Below are 15875 nucleotides of genomic sequence, written 5' to 3' on the forward strand. Positions count from 1 at the left end.
CTCGAGCGTCCGGCACGCTCTTCGTCGTTCTTCTCGGCCTTCTGAGAACATTTTGTACCACCGATAAACGATGCTTCGGTCCAAGGTAGCTTCTCCGTATGCCACAGTCAACATTCGGAATGCATCCGCGCACTTAATTTCGTTTTTCACACAAAATTTGATACAGGTTCTTTGATCCATTTTTTTGAATAGGTAAAAATCGAAGACGATCCAAAACACGTGCAAGCAAAGCAGCTGTCAACAATTAAGTGAACATTCAAAATGGCCGAGCTTGTCGGCATAAGTGAGAGACATGAGTACCAACATAACGCCACAAAAAGATCGAAATTCGAATATACGTAACCCGCGAAAATTCAAAATTCGCGATACTTTTTGAACACACCTCGTATATTTCGGTCAATTACATGACTTTAAAATATTTTATTAAAATTATCTGAATAACTCACAAACGTTTCTGACGACACTTCAAAAGTCTTCAAACGAAATACAAACGAATCCATACAAGATTTTTGTTTAATTTAGCTCCGGTTAATTTTTTCGGCCAAATACACGGTGTAAAAATAAAAAATTAATTACAATTAATTGAAGGACTCACAAACCTTTTCAAATGCACTTCATAACTCTTCAAACGAAATACAAACGATTTAAAATAGTCATTTCTTCATCCGGAACTTTGCTTCGGTCAAGTACATACGAATTATGTTATGCTTATGTTATGTTATGCGTTTCATGTGCGAGGCCCTTTAGTGCGCACCATGAAGGAAGATTAAGGAGAGGGAACTGCAGAGATTGAAAGTGGTCACGAAAAATGTTCCACGTTCTGCCATGTTTGTCCAATGGAAGAACTAGGACCATAGCGTCGCCATCTTGGACTGATTTTATCCTTGTTGTTTACCAAGTGTTAGATAAAGATAAAATTGCTGGCATTAGTCCTGGAGTAGTTTTGACAGTTTTTGGTTAAAAGGTTATAAATACATGTTACAATGTAAGTGGAAAATTTTTTAATGTAATATAATAAAAAAATAATAGTATAAATGTTTTAAATGTAACACGTAATGTGTTGATAGGTATGCTAAAGTAATATATAAGTAAAGATAAAATAAAAATAAATAAAAATTCTATAAACAATATATAATTGCATAGTATTTATTATAATAGTGTTATGAAATCTATTTCAGAGAGGAAATATCGCCAGAGTGTGAAATATATATATATAATATATATATTACGTAATCAATGAATAAATATTGAATGAAATTAGAAAATTGAAAAGAATATATATATATATATATATATATATATATATATATATATATATATATATATATAAATTATATATATTGCTACAGAAAGAGGTAATTACTAATATCTTATATATTTATTTACACACCATAAATACTCAAATAACAATTTGTTATTTGTTATATAATATGAAACATGTCTCAAAATGATGATGACAAAAATAATGGCAAATTGCTATTTGGGTAGTCATATAAAATAAGCAAAAATAAAGTACTAATAAGTAAAAATATTAATATTACTTCGAAAATAATATGCTTCATTATTTTGTAGCTTTTAACAAAGAATGGAACTTGAAAAAGATGGACACAATAGTTTTAAATACTTGCAAGATAATTTGGAGTTGACTACACTTCCTTCTACAAAATGGAGTTATTCAAAAGGAAATGAAATGTTTTTTGGTTTCCAAAAGGTAGAAAGTGATTATAATGTAAGAAAAAGAATTGCTTTTTTGCAAAATGGACAGATTAATATTTATATAGATGATAAGATTCATTTTCTTTCAAAATTTATTGTAATTTCAAGTATTGAGGATTTAAATGAATTATTACAAGTTCTTGATAAATTATAAAAATGTTATATAAAAATTCACAATGTCATGCTATAACTTCAATTTAATATCATTTTAAAGATCACACATAATTAACATGATTTGAGCACAAAATATTATATATATATATATATATATATATATATATACATATATATATGCTTAATCTATTTATTTATATTTATCTTTATCCATTTAATATATATATATATGTGTATATATATGCTTAAAATTTATATATTACATATGTGTAAATATACATACATATATATATATATATATATATATAGAATACAGTAATATATAAATTTTAAAGTTTAAACAACTTGATAACCTGATGACATATATATATATATATATATATATGTATTATTAAATGATATTTTTTTCTGATTATGATATTCTTTTACTTTTTGATTTGGTATTATATTACGCGATTGTCTTAACAGTATCTTCCATCCTTTTGTGCAGGCTGAACATCTCATTTTCTGTCCTCTGTAGCGGTTTATAATTACAAATCCTTGACAATTTGTAACTCTGTAATAGAAATTAATATCTTTTATCTAAAGAATATTTTATGTTCAATACACTATAATTCAACAAGAAAACTTCCTACAAAATTACTTTTATAGTAAATTGTAATAAAATTTTAGTATTTTTTAATATAAACAATAACTTTAATAAAAATAAAATTTTATATACCAAACCTGTTTTCATTATTAATATTTGCACAAGGAAACATAGTTTGTACTTTATTTAAAATTTGTTTAACTTCTTGTATATTGTGAATCTTTTTGTTAAAAGAAACTTCTTTTTCTCCAATAAATGCCTATTTAATAAATTAATAACATTTAAATAAATTACAAATATAAATGGATATATGTTACGTTATAAATATATTTTGGTATTTTATTTAATTATATTTACCTTTACTTCCAAATTTGTGGTAACACTAATACGTCTTAAAATGTGTGAAAAATCGTTAGCCCAACATGTCCACATCATATGCTCATCATCAATATTTACAAACCAATGGCTTGTTGGGACCTCGATAGCTTTTGCAATATTTATATCTTCAGCAGAAAATTTAATAGGATCTGGTTTTTTGACTGAATGTAAAACTGAGGTGTTACATTCATTTGAAATCTTTTCATCATGAAGGAAGGTTAATCTTCCTTCATGCTTTTCATGTTCTATGTGATTAAAATATGGTACCCGTTCTTCTGAAAAAATTGAAGGAACTGCTCCTTCTTTTAATTTTGGTCTTTGTCTTGGTACATAAATGATTGTACCATCTGTTTGCACAAATGCATCCTCTTTAATAATGTCTTCTGATTTGAAATGCAATTCGCAAAATCTGCTATTCTTATTAATTTTTTTATTTCTAGCAGACATTATCTCGTACCAAGAAAGAAACTTTTCATTCTATAAAAGAAATTAAAGTTTTAATTAACATATACATAAAATATATGTGTATTTGTTAATACGTACAAAAAATTAAAACAAAATATTTCTTAAAATTGAATACTTACTGTGTGAGGTGTAAAAAAACTTTTTCTTTCTAATCCTTTTTTATCTCGTCTGGAGTTGCAGCCATCCACGCAACAAGCCATTTATTTACTAATTTATTTTATCTGCATTAGAAATTAGAAATACAAATTTTACAAAAAAAAATTGAAAAAAGTTACAAAATTAAAAATACTGTTAAATATTAAAGCTAGACAATAGTGCGCGAATTAATTTTGAGCAAAGCCTGTCATATATTTTGTAGAAAGGAAAAATGTAAATCCTGTATTATATTTAATAATGTTGTCAAGCTGCTATCACAAATGTGACAGAGCATGTGTGGAGAAAAAGATCCGAGCAAATTGACAATAGAAATAAAATCTGTAGTGATCTGAGACAGCAGATTGTTGGCAAAAATCTAACAGACTCTGACAGACTTCTGATGTATTACAAAATTATATCTACTGTGATTATTAATATAAAATATATTGCCCTTAATTTATATTCAAGTAATGTGCAAACAATTTTAGAGGTTATAAAAATTGAAACTTTAGTTAAAATTTAGTTAAAACAAGCTACATGTAATTCTGTATTCTTATAAATTTACAAATAAAATGTACTTACCTATACTATCTTTGAAATTATAAAAATTATAGAAGTTATTGCTATACTTCTGTACTTGTATATCAATTAACTTTTCAATATGCAAAGTGACACGTATGTACGTATATATATCATTCAATATGGCGACGCTATGGACCTAGTTCTTCCATCGGACGAACATGGCAGTACGCGGAACATTTTTCGTGACCAACTTTTTTCTCCCCAGCCTATGTAGTTCCCTCTCCTTAATCTTCCTTGGCTGCGTTCAGATTCCCCACCCGAGTGCACCCAGGCACCTAAAGAGCGTTCAGATTCCTTTAGAGTGCCCCTACCGGACATTAGGTGGGTCGTTCACTTTATCACTCTGTCTATCCCGAGAGAGTGGAAAAACCACATGGGTCCTTGAGCCGGGTGAAACGGGTGGGTGACGTAAAGGTGCGTTCCAAAATGTATCGCTATAAAAATTTCTATATATTTGTGATAAAGCTCGTATATTTAAAACAAATTTAAAATAAAAAAATAAATTTAATTTAAAATATTATAGTAAATAAAAATTAAAATGTATAAATAGAATAAAGAAAAACGTTAATAACCAAGTAAAGTTTAAACGTTTTGTTTATTATTCTGTTTATGTAATTACAGATTAATAAATATTAATCTTTTATTTTATTAATGTAAGGTTTCTTGGTCTACAGTCTCACAAAACCGTTATATAAATATTTATATTTGAGATTAGTATGTTAAAGATTTTTAGTATTATTAAATATTTTCTGATACTAATAAAATATACTGTTTATTTTCTGTTCCTGAACTCCCTGAATTAGTGTGCACTTAAAGTGAAATAGATATATATTTGAAAGTTAGTAAAAACAAGAAGGAACGTTCCAGTGCAGTCTAGTGCAGGAATAGAAAACAAGCCTATACATAGAATAGACTATACATAATAGATGATATGCGCAATATATATCTACATCTAATTTGTTAAAATAAAAATTTATTTTCATTGTTTAAATTGATTCGTCCTATTCTACTAACATTTAATTTTCATCTACTTTAGTTATATTGATAAGAATATTCATAGTAAAATATTTATGTATTATCTTTATCGTTTATCTTAATTTATTATGTAATTTATTCTGAATCTGAGATATTGTTACTATTTCTCAGCGTTATTTGCTAAACACACCCAATGTTTGAGAGTGCGTTCAGATTCCATAAACCACTACGGAGCTTTTCATTAGCTCCGCCCATTTACCCAGTCACCCAGAGATCACTCACCGGGTGGAGAATCTGAACGCAGCCCTTCATGGTGCGCACTATGCGAGTATCGTGCGTTCAAATGAAAACGTGACACTAGCCAAGTGCGCATTGGCACTGCCAATCGAACACGCGCCTGACACTGAGTGCAGCCAGTGCATCCCAATCGAAAACGCTATTAGTAAGTCTAGTTATTTTTGTCTTCCGCGTTTCCGCGCTTCATGTAAAATCACCCTAAGAATCGACTATAAATATCGGCCTTAGGCTGGAGTTCCATGGATGCGGAACGTGCGCAATTGGCGGAATGCTCGTGATTGGTCCTACAAATATTCCGTCAAGAACGTTCCGCTGAATTGTATTTCCTTATGTCCCATAAAGCGGAACTCGCGGATGCGTAATTGTCATCTGCCAATCGCAATATTTTTTCCATAGATCTTTCCATTGTATCTATCAAAATCAATGTATATTATTGGCGCGCACAGATTACGCTTCCGCATTTTCCGCAGCATGGGACATAGGGATTCAAACTTCTGCGGATCGGAATCACATATACATGTACACCCAAGAACTCTGTCAATGGGGAAATTTTTCAAACTGAAAAGTCGCTATCTTTCTTACAGTTCATAATTAACGTAACAACCAATAAGCTTTAGTCGTTTCATTAATCATGAACTGCGAGTATGTAGAAAGTGGTGACTTCTGACTTTGGAAAATTTTCCCATGGACAGAATCAAAGTCCTTGGGTGTACAGTCATGTTCATTATAGTTGCGACACTTTTTCTTTGATGGTTTTTGGAATGTAGCCTTGCTCATCGAGCGGCAAACGTAATTGGTTGGATCCATAAGTAAGAACCAATCATGTTCTCAGCTCTCGTTATAGTTGCGCGTTCAGGAACGCATCTAAGAAAAAGTGTCGCAACTATAATGAACACGACTGTACAGTTATGTTCATTATAGTTGCGACACTTTTACTTTGATGGTTTTTGGAATGTAGCCTTGCTCATCGAGCGGCAAACGTAATTGATTGGATCCATAAGTAAGAACCAATCATGTTCTCAGCTCTCGTTATAGTTGCGCGTTCAGAAACGCATCGAAGAAAAAGTGTCGCAACTATAATGAACACGACTGTACATCAAAGTTGAATAACTCCATCATATACCGGTCACAATACGAACAATTACGGCAAAGAACCACGTGTCAATTAACACTTTGTAAAAAAACAATTATTAATTATGAAGTCGAAAAAGTTACATTTAATTATTAATTTATTAATAAACTCTTTAAATAAATGTATGTGTGCGTTTAAAAAACAGGAGCTACACTGCAAGATTTCAAAATCTTATGTATTATACAACATTGCAATTAAAAATAAAAAAATGAAAAAAAACGACAATTTTGGGTGCAACCAATATTTAACGTTGAAAAAAAGAAAAAAAAAAGAAAAAAGAAAAAAAAATAAAAATTCTATTATCAGTTCTCACTGGAAATAATGCTCAGTGTCAGAGAAAACATATATATATGTTTCATTAAAAATACTAATAATTTTTATTCTTACGAATTTCTATTGAAGGTTGTTCATTTTTATCACTCACACACACACACATACACATACACACACACGCGCGTGCGCGTCTCGCTTCGGCAAGAAGACCATGCTGTGTCTGGTGGCACCAGAGCGGTATTGTGATTGTGTATTATGAACTCTTGAAGCCCAGCGAAGCTGTTAATACACAACGCTATCGCCAACAAATGATTAATTTAAACCACGCATTAATCGAAAGACGACCGGAATGGGCCAGAAGATATGGCAAAGTGATTTTGTTACACGACTCCGTCTCACACAGCAAAACCAGTGAAAGACACCTTAAAATCTCTTGGCTGGGACCATGGTGGAAGGATAACATGGTGTGTGCAGTTCGCGCGTGTCTCTCTCTAAAAATTTGCCCTCTTCGTCTATCGGTGGGTTATAGTTAATAAGACAGCCAACTGTGAAAAGCAAAATTATTTAGCGTCAGCCTGTTGGTATGCTGAGTCATCTATCCTTGTTTCATGCACTTATTCAAGTATCTGCTTCTCTTTCTATCGGGAACAGTTATGCACGTGAAGTGTTACACTAATTTTTGACCGAAGATTCGGTTCATTCGGTTAGTTTCCTCCATTTCCTTTTCATCGTAAGAACACGTGTGAAAGAAATAGGAAACAGCGTAAGAGTGTGCAAGAAATTGACAAGCTTTTAATATGTTGTAATACAGATAAAAATGTGGGACACGTATTTTTATATGTATAACAAGGGGCCCATATGATTGTCAAGAGGATAAAACACACTCTTGAAATAAATTGATTTTTTAATTTCTGAATTAAAAAATCTTAATACTTAAGTAATACCATCGAAATGGTAAAAAATATAAAAAAAAGTTTTAAATAAAAGTTTTATATATTTCTATGTATTTTATAACACTTTGTTTAGATTTTTTTTAATGTTATTTTTCTCGAAATTTTCCTTCTCTTCTAAATTTCTGAAAAATTTAAAATTTACTTTATATCAAAACTTATAGCATATTTAACAACAAATTCAAACATGTATGGTGAAGTTATAGTTCGAAGACACATTTTTCAGAAATAAACTAAAAATATCTATATTGCTATACACGCGCCCCATCCATATCTGCTTTATGGCGTCTATTGTTAATATATATTTATTTTTTTAATAACTACAAAATTTTTCGTATTATTATATTTTTATATGTTTTTTAGGTTTAATTTTATTGTTTTTTATTTTTTATTTATTTATTTATTTACTTATTTAATTTTTACCTATTTATTTTTTATTGCTAAAAATCTATACAATAATGAGGACGCTCAGAATTTAACTGAACAAAAATAACTGTATTTGCTTGTCTTATTATTAAGTTTTTCCAATTTAATATTTAATTTTGATATAACAACAAACTTGTTCAATTGTAAAATATTAAAAAATATTACTTACATGCAAATCACACCTTCCTTCTGACGTATGTAAATCGAGCCATGAAAATATACATACAAGGATAGAAAGAGAAACTAACATGTGTGAAACAAAGAAGGTAGATCCAGCATACCAACAGGCTGACACTAAATAATTTTACTTTTCACAGTTGGCTGTCTTATTAACTATAACCCTTGCAGAGCAAAAATGGGCGTGGTTTAGCCGAACTGCACACACCATGCTATCCCTTCCACCATGGCTGGGACATCCTTCCGCACCCGCCATACTCCTCAGACCTGGCGCCATCTGACTATCACCTCTTCGCATCAATGGAGCACGCGCTCGCAGAGCAGCACTTCAACAATTTCGAGGAAATTGGAAAATGGCTCGACAAATGGTTTGCCGCAAAAGACAAGCAGTTTTTCTAGCATGGCATTCATAAATTACTTAAAAGATGGGCGAAATGTGTAAAAGCCGATGGCCAATATTTTGAATAAAAAAAAATTAATTTCCCTTGAAAATTACGTGTTTTTTTTTTTACCAAAAAACCGGAAAAAACTTATGCATACATCTGGTATACATGATACATGTATCTAATTATCTCGATTCATATTGTAGCAGCTTAGTATACTATTCTTTAAATTCATTGCTGAAATTAAGATAATTTATTAGAAAATTACTAGTTAGTACAGTCGTGAGCTGAAAGGCTGCAACACATTTTCTTCGATTGTTTTTGAAATGTAGACTTGCTCATCGAACGGCGAACGTCATTGGTTCTTACCTATGGATCCAACCAATTACGTTCGCCTATCGATGAGCAAATTTACATTCCAAAAACCATCGAAGAAAATGTGTTGCAACCTTTTAGCTCACGACTATACGTGTATTAAGTACTCGGTGTAAACTAGGCCTACGTGCGCAACGACTCTGTAACGATACCGAATAGTCGTTATTAAGTTAGAGGGTGTTTACGATAACTGATCGGATCTCGGATTGAATTGAACAATGGTACTCAACCTAAGTATAGAAAACTTCCCTAGACTAATCGGATTGACAATTGCTGTCTCAAATGTAATCCGATTGATGACGAAAGCGTGGAGACACAGAAGCACGCTTGAAAAGTAAATCTTTTTATTTTTTTAAATAATAACACGAAAGATCCAAGATAAAGTTAAAAGAAATTTAAATTTAGATTTATTGCAATATTTTTTGTCTAAACACCGGATTTTGTTTAAATTTCTGTTCGTAAAAATTAATTAACCTATTAAGTTTGTGGTTATATCGGAAACGAATCAAAATTAATTAAACAATTATTAATTGTTAGATATAAATTAAAGCGTATCATATAATATTTCAAGCATATTATATGGAATTCCTGTTTACTCTTACAAAAGACGCACGGACTGGAAATTGTAATCTTATATTACAATGACTACAGAAAAATACTGCAATAACCACACACAAATATTACAATAACGTGTTAATATTACAATAAACTTGTGTGGTTTTTTTGTATTACGAATGGATCACAGGAAAATATTACAATAATCACAAAGATTACAATTTCTAGCCCGTGCGTCTTTTTTGTAAGGGTAAACTTAGTAAAAATAACTTTGAAGTCATTCAACTACATTAATCAATATTAATTCAACTACACATTAATCAATATTAATTTATATGTTAAAAATCAATAATGTTTCTGAAAATGTTCTTTTTATTCTTTTGCAGATTGTAAATAAACTTCAATTCCATGAATAAATAAAAATTACTGGAAAATGGATTTATATGAAGAGGGCATTATTGAACAATATCAATTTATGCTAACTTAAAATTTGTAAAATCTGCTTTTCTTTGTTAGCTGTTTATTAGAAAGTAATAATGTAAAAACGGAATATACATAAATAAAATTCAAATAATTGTATATGACTTTTATTGTAACCAATGGTACATATCAGTCATTCATAACAAAAATAAAAATTTTATGTAAATTTTAACATAATCTTTGCCTTCAACGATCGTAGCTAGATCTTCGTGCTTGTATTGTTTGTGTGATTTTATCACAAAAAAAAATTTTTTTTTTGGTATAGATAAAAAATATGTACATTTTACAATAAAAGTCATGTATGCATACAATTATTTAAATTTTATTTATGTATATATTATGTTCTTATATTATTACTCTCTAATGAACAACTAACAAAAAATAGCAGATTTTACAAATTTTAAGTTAGCACAAATTGATGTTGTTCAATAATGTCCTTTTCATGTAAATACATTTTCCAGTAATTTTTATTTATTCTTGGAGTTGAAGTTTATCTACGATCTGGAAAAGAATAAAAAGAACATTTTCAGAGACATTATTGATTTTTAACATATAAATTAATATTGATTACTGTGTAATGTAGTTGAATAATTTCAAAGTTATTTTTACTAAGTTTATAATAAACAGGAATTCTATATGATATGCTTGAAATATTATATGCTTTAATATGTACCTAACAATTATTAATTGTTTTATTAATTTTAATTTGTTTCCGATATAACCACAAACTTTAGAATAGATTAATTAATTTTTACAAACAGAAATTTAAACAAAATCCAATGTTTAGACAAAAAAAAATTACAATAAATCTAAATTCAAATCATTCTTTTTAACTTTATCTTTGATTTTTTGTGTTATTATTTAAAAAAATAAAAAGACTTACTTTTCAAGCATGCTTCTCGGTCTCCACGCTTTCGTCATCAATCGGATTACATTTGAGACAGCAATCGTCAATCCGATTAGCCTAGGGAAATTTTCTATACCTACGTTGAGTACCATTGTTCAATCCAATCCGAGATCCGATTAGTTATCGTAAACACCCAGAGAATAGGTCTACAGCCTTAAAGCTTGTCGCACATAAAATGCATAACAGGGCATAAGCGTAGCATAAGACCTCTGGACCAATGGAAATCTTAAAGCGTTTTTGACTGCAGTAAGTTTTAACCCAGGTTTATCGCCATTTGCCGGAATCGTCCAATTAGAACGGACAATTGTCCATTCTAATTGGATGATTCCGGCAAATGGCGACAAACCTGGGTTAAAATCCACTGTAATAAAAAACGCTATTATGTAAATCAATGGGTGCATCCAGATGCGCGATCGCTCACTGAGAGCGTAAGTAGCAATTAAAGACGTTTGGTTCTTACCTTTGGATCCAGCCAATGATCTTTAATTCCTACTTGCGCTTTCAGTGAGCGGTTGCGCATCTGGATGCACCCAATATAACGACTTTATGCTGAATGCTCATTAGTCCATTGGTCTTATGTTATGCTTATGTTATGTTATGCATTTCATGTGCAAAGCCCTTAAAGGGTAACTAGTGAACCTCTAGGGCTGCGTTCAGATTCCCCACCCGGGTGCACCCAAACATTATTCAATTCTTGTTTAACATTCGGTAAACAACAAAGATAAAACGACATCTGGGTGCATCCAGTGGGGAAACTGAACGCAGCCTAGGAGAGAGAATCGTCAAGGGGGGTCACGTGGGGAAAGTAGCGCACAGTACTATTGCACACAGCCAAACACAGCGGCTGGTGCCTAGTGATATTCTTCTGTTCAAGCGCTATGAGTGGTTGTGAGTGGCTTGTGTGCAATAGTACTGTGTGTTATCGGTACTTTCCCGGTCACGTGACCGACTCTGTAATTGGCTGGCGGAAATTTGCAAAATTTACTATTGTGACGTCATTGGCCGACACACGCGGAATCACCGATGGTTTCTTTTGACAAAGCCTGTCAACGCATTGAGGTTGCAATGCAAAATCTGCACATTCCGCCAGCCAATCACAGAGTCGGTCACGTGACTGCCCTTGGCGATTCTCTCTTCTAGAGGTTCTCTAGGGGCAACACCACCCTTGAGGCCTTAAAATGATACCTAAGGGCCACTTGCACCAACGCCGATTAATTTGATCGCTGATTAGTCTATCGGAATTGACCAATAGTATTTGTCGTTAAGTAAAAACGACAAATGCGATTGGTCAATTCCGATAGACTAATCAGCGATTAAGTTAATCAGCGGTGAAAGTGGCCCTAAGTTTGGGAATTTAAGCCTGCCGCAGACGATACGTTTTTCCTTACTGGATTTTTAACTGGATTTTTTTACTTGCTACCGTACGGGTAATGATACTGGCAGTGCTACTGGCTTCACATGGTGTAAAGCCTGCCGCAGACGATACGTTTTTTCTTACTGGATTTCTAACTGGATTTTCTTATTTGCTACTGTACGGGCAATGGTACTGGCAGTGCTACTGGCCGTGGCTTCACACGGTACGAGTTTTTGTACGGGCTGAGCAATTGAAATTTGTTTCATAGAAACGGCACGCTTAAATGTGGATGAGATAGATGAGATGGATGAAATTATTGCAACAATTGTATGTTGTCGTAAAATTGCTATTGCATTATTTTTAATTATTGAAAAATTGCAACAACGAAATAAATATCGCCGACATTTATGGAGTCAACAGTCAATACATTCTTTAATGCCTCACTTTTACCGTGTTTATTATAGTAATTTGGTGTATTTATCGCCTATAAACATAGTTCCTATTAGTAGGCCTCTATTAAACATAAAATATTTTCTTTGGACTATTTTGAAGTCTTTTCATTTCTGCACGACGTCATGTTAGCGAAGTAAATTCACGTTTGAACTTTGACAACACTTCGACAGTATAACCTGGTATAACCCAATATAACCTATACAGACTGCGCCCTGATTGGTTTTCACAATAAACCAGTACAGAATTATGTAAGAAAAATAGGACATGATCTATTACGAAAATCCAGTACGCGAGCCAGTAGCGTAGTCCGTAAGCTATCTATTTCCAGTACGGGAGCACGTAAGACTGTTTGTATAGGAGCACGTAAGCAATCCCGTAAGAAAAAACGTATCGTCTGCGGCAGGCTTTATTGTCGGTAAACAAATAACTTTACATAAAAAAAAGTTAGAGGGCTTTATTGTACACCCAAGGACTTTGATTCTGTCCATGGGGAAATTTTCCAAACTGAGAAGTCACCACTTTCTACATATTCGCAGTTCATGATTAATGAAACCACTAGAGCTTATTGGTCGTTACGTTAATCATAAACTGTAAGTATGTAGAAAGATAGCTATTTCTCAGTTTGAAAAATTTTCCCATGGACAGAATCAAATTCCATGGGTGTACACTCAAGGACTTTGATTCTCTGTCCATGGGAAAATTTTCCAAACTAAAAAGTTGTTATCTTTTTTACATACTTACAGTTCATGATTAACGTAACGACCAATAAGCTCTAGTCATTTCATTAATCATGAACTGTAAGTATGTAGAAAGATAGCGACTTTTTAGTTTGGAAAATTTCCCCATGAACAGCATCAAATTCCGTGGATGTACACCCAGCGACTTTGAATCTGTCCAATTACCGAGTGCACACTTAGTACGCACTAGTTTTTCCAGCAAAAAAACGCTATTACTTCTTTGTTTTATGTACACCCAAGGACTTTGATTCTGTCCATGGGGAAATTTTTTAAACTGAGAAGTCACCACTTTCTACATACTCGCAGTTCATGATTAATGAAACGACTAAAAGACCTCGCACATGAAACGCATAACATAAGATAAGCATAACATAAGACCTATGGGCCAATGAGCATCCAGCATAAAGTCGCCATATTGATTTACCTAACATTTTCATTGGTCCGTTAGTCTTATGTAGTGCTTATGTTATGTTATGCATTTCATGTGCGAGGCCCTTTAAGCTTATTGGTCGTTACGTTAATCATGAATTGTAAGTATGTAGAAAGATAGCGACTTCTCAGTTTAGAAAATTTCCCCATGGACAGAATCAAAGTCCTTGGGTGTACATAAAACAAAGAAGTAATAGCGTTTTTTTGCTGGAAAAACTAGTGCGTACTAAGTGTGCACTCGGTAATTGGGCATTTCCGTGAGCACCGTCATCGTGCGAACCAAAACGTTCAATTGCCAGCGGCAAATGCACACTCAGTGCGCACTAGTTTTCCCAGTAAAAAGCTCTATAGAAAGAACAAATTTCATGCCTATTCCCACCACACAGTCTTCTCAAAATTATAAATTTTCAATATTGTTTATATTAAAACACTATCTATAACTTCAAATTTTGCGTTGTTCTTGCACAACGCATGCATGGTGTATTCTCAACTCGTGCACGACGTCAATAGGCTTGTTTTCTGTTCCTGCACTAGACTGCACTGGAACGTTTCTTCTTGCTTTCACTAACTTTCAAATATATATCTATTTCATTTTAAGTGCACACTAATTCAGGGAGTTCAGGAACAGAAAACAAACGGAATAACAGATTTTCTAATAGCGTTTTTCACTGGGCAGCACTGACAATGGCTGTGTTCCGTTTTTACTGGCAGTGCAGTAAATGTGACGTCATGACAGTACACTGTCACAACTGTTCCAATATTACTGCATTACTGCCAGCACTGCTATAGCATCGTATTTCGGAACAGCATAGTAGCCATATTGCACTGTAGCTACCTCACCTTGGAAGCTGCAGTAGTCACAGTGGCAATATGGCTACCATTCATGACGTCATTGATGTTACTAGGGCTGTGTTCCGTTTTTACTGGCAGTACTGAAAATTTATAGTTCACGTCACATATACTATACATTTTCAGTACTGGCAGTTAATATCGGAACACAGCCTAGATGCTGTCGCAGTGCGCTGCGTACCAATAACGGAACGGATTTTTCATCACTGCCAGTACTGGCAGTTATATCGGAACACAGCCAATGAGTGCACACTGGAAATTCACCGAGTGCAGGCAGCACTGCCCAAGTGCATCAAAAATGCGAGTTTCTTGCACTGCCAGTTAAACACGCACATTATTTTCAGTGCGATTTCTTGTGATATTTTGTTGGTTTTATAAATTTATTATGGCACTGACTATTGACTTTAAAGTCAATGATGAAATATTTAATTTATCAATTGATCGAGCTAAATTAATTTTATACAAAAAATTTTAAAAAGCAGTATAGAATCAGGGGGTCAATCATGAAACTTTTTCCCTAAGGCGGAAACGTGAAAAGTGAAAAATTTCTCCATTAACTTCAATGGTAAAGATTTTCACTTTTCACGTTTCCGCTCTAGGGAAAAAGTTTCATGATCGACCCCCTGACGTATAGAATCCGGAATATTTATATTCTATTATTTTGTAGGTTGTTCTTGCAACGCGGAAATGACTTTTAAACTGTAATAATTTAATTTAAAATAAAATTAATTGGTAAGTGCACTAGCGGATCCTGACGGTCATGAGGGGGGGGGGGTTTTCGGCAAAATTACTTGACATTTTTCTAGGTTTCACGCTTAGCTTTTACTCCAGGATCAACGACGAGGACGTGGTGAAACTTCTGATCCTATTTTTACTTTCTTTTTAAATTTTTTTGTTTTTTTTTAATTTTTAATTTTTTTTTAAATTTTTTAAAAGTTTTTAAATTTTTTAAATTTTAAATTTTAAAATTTTTAATTATATGTTTAATTATATGTTATTATTTTTTATTGTTGTATTTTTTATTTTATGTTTTTATTTATTTTTTTCTTTATTATTTTTTTCTGTATTATTTAAATGAGTACTTTTAAGTTCGTTTTAGCTATTTCATCTAAAACATCTTCAACAGACGGCATTAAATCTGTAT

At 32.3% G+C, this 15875-nt stretch overlaps 1 protein-coding gene and 1 long non-coding RNA gene across 6 annotated transcripts; one reads left to right on the forward strand and one right to left on the reverse strand.

Moving 5' to 3' along the window:
- Positions 1-1328: 1328 nt before the first annotated feature.
- Positions 1329-2555, forward strand: LOC120359528. 2 transcript variants are annotated; one of them, XR_005576296.1, is made up of 3 exons: positions 1329-1355; positions 1573-1711; positions 2321-2555. It is a non-coding gene; the product is annotated as an uncharacterized LOC120359528 (long non-coding RNA). The 2 variants fall into 2 exon arrangements; XR_005576295.1 differs by lacking the exon at positions 1329-1355 and having other exon boundaries at positions 1378-1711.
- On the reverse strand, positions 2139-4274 carry LOC120359527. Of its 4 annotated transcripts, none has more exons than XM_039457312.1 (5): positions 3980-4274; positions 3382-3430; positions 2777-3274; positions 2557-2678; positions 2139-2386 (listed from the first exon to the last, which is right to left on the reverse strand). In XM_039457312.1, exons 3-5 carry the CDS (start codon positions 3242-3244, stop codon positions 2167-2169), a joined length of 810 nt encoding a protein of 269 aa, XP_039313246.1. In that variant the 5' UTR covers positions 3245-3274; positions 3382-3430; positions 3980-4274; the 3' UTR covers positions 2139-2166. The 4 variants fall into 4 exon arrangements, with proteins under 4 accessions (XP_039313246.1, XP_039313245.1, XP_039313247.1 ...); XM_039457311.1 differs by having other exon boundaries at positions 3382-3483; positions 3980-4272; XM_039457313.1 differs by having other exon boundaries at positions 2230-2386; positions 2552-2678; positions 3382-3483; positions 3980-4270.
- Between the last annotated feature and the right edge of the window lie 11601 nt (positions 4275-15875).

The sequence above is a fragment of the Solenopsis invicta genome, chromosome 14, assembly GCF_016802725.1.
Source record: "Solenopsis invicta isolate M01_SB chromosome 14, UNIL_Sinv_3.0, whole genome shotgun sequence".
Classification (NCBI taxonomy): Eukaryota; Metazoa; Arthropoda; class Insecta; order Hymenoptera; family Formicidae; genus Solenopsis; species Solenopsis invicta.

Bases quoted from the DNA above. Each gene is read 5' to 3' on its own strand.
- LOC120359527 (XM_039457311.1), bottom strand. From the start codon at position 3,462: ATGGCTTGTTGCGTGGATGGCTGCAACTCCAGACGAGATAAAAAAGGA. The intron at 3,275-3,381 runs GTAAGTATTCAA...TTTCTTTTATAG, and splicing joins GTTTTTTTACACCTCACACA to AATGAAAAGTTTCTTTCTTG. The intron at 2,679-2,776 runs GTAAATATAATT...TTTATTAAATAG, and splicing joins CCACAAATTTGGAAGTAAAG to GCATTTATTGGAGAAAAAGA.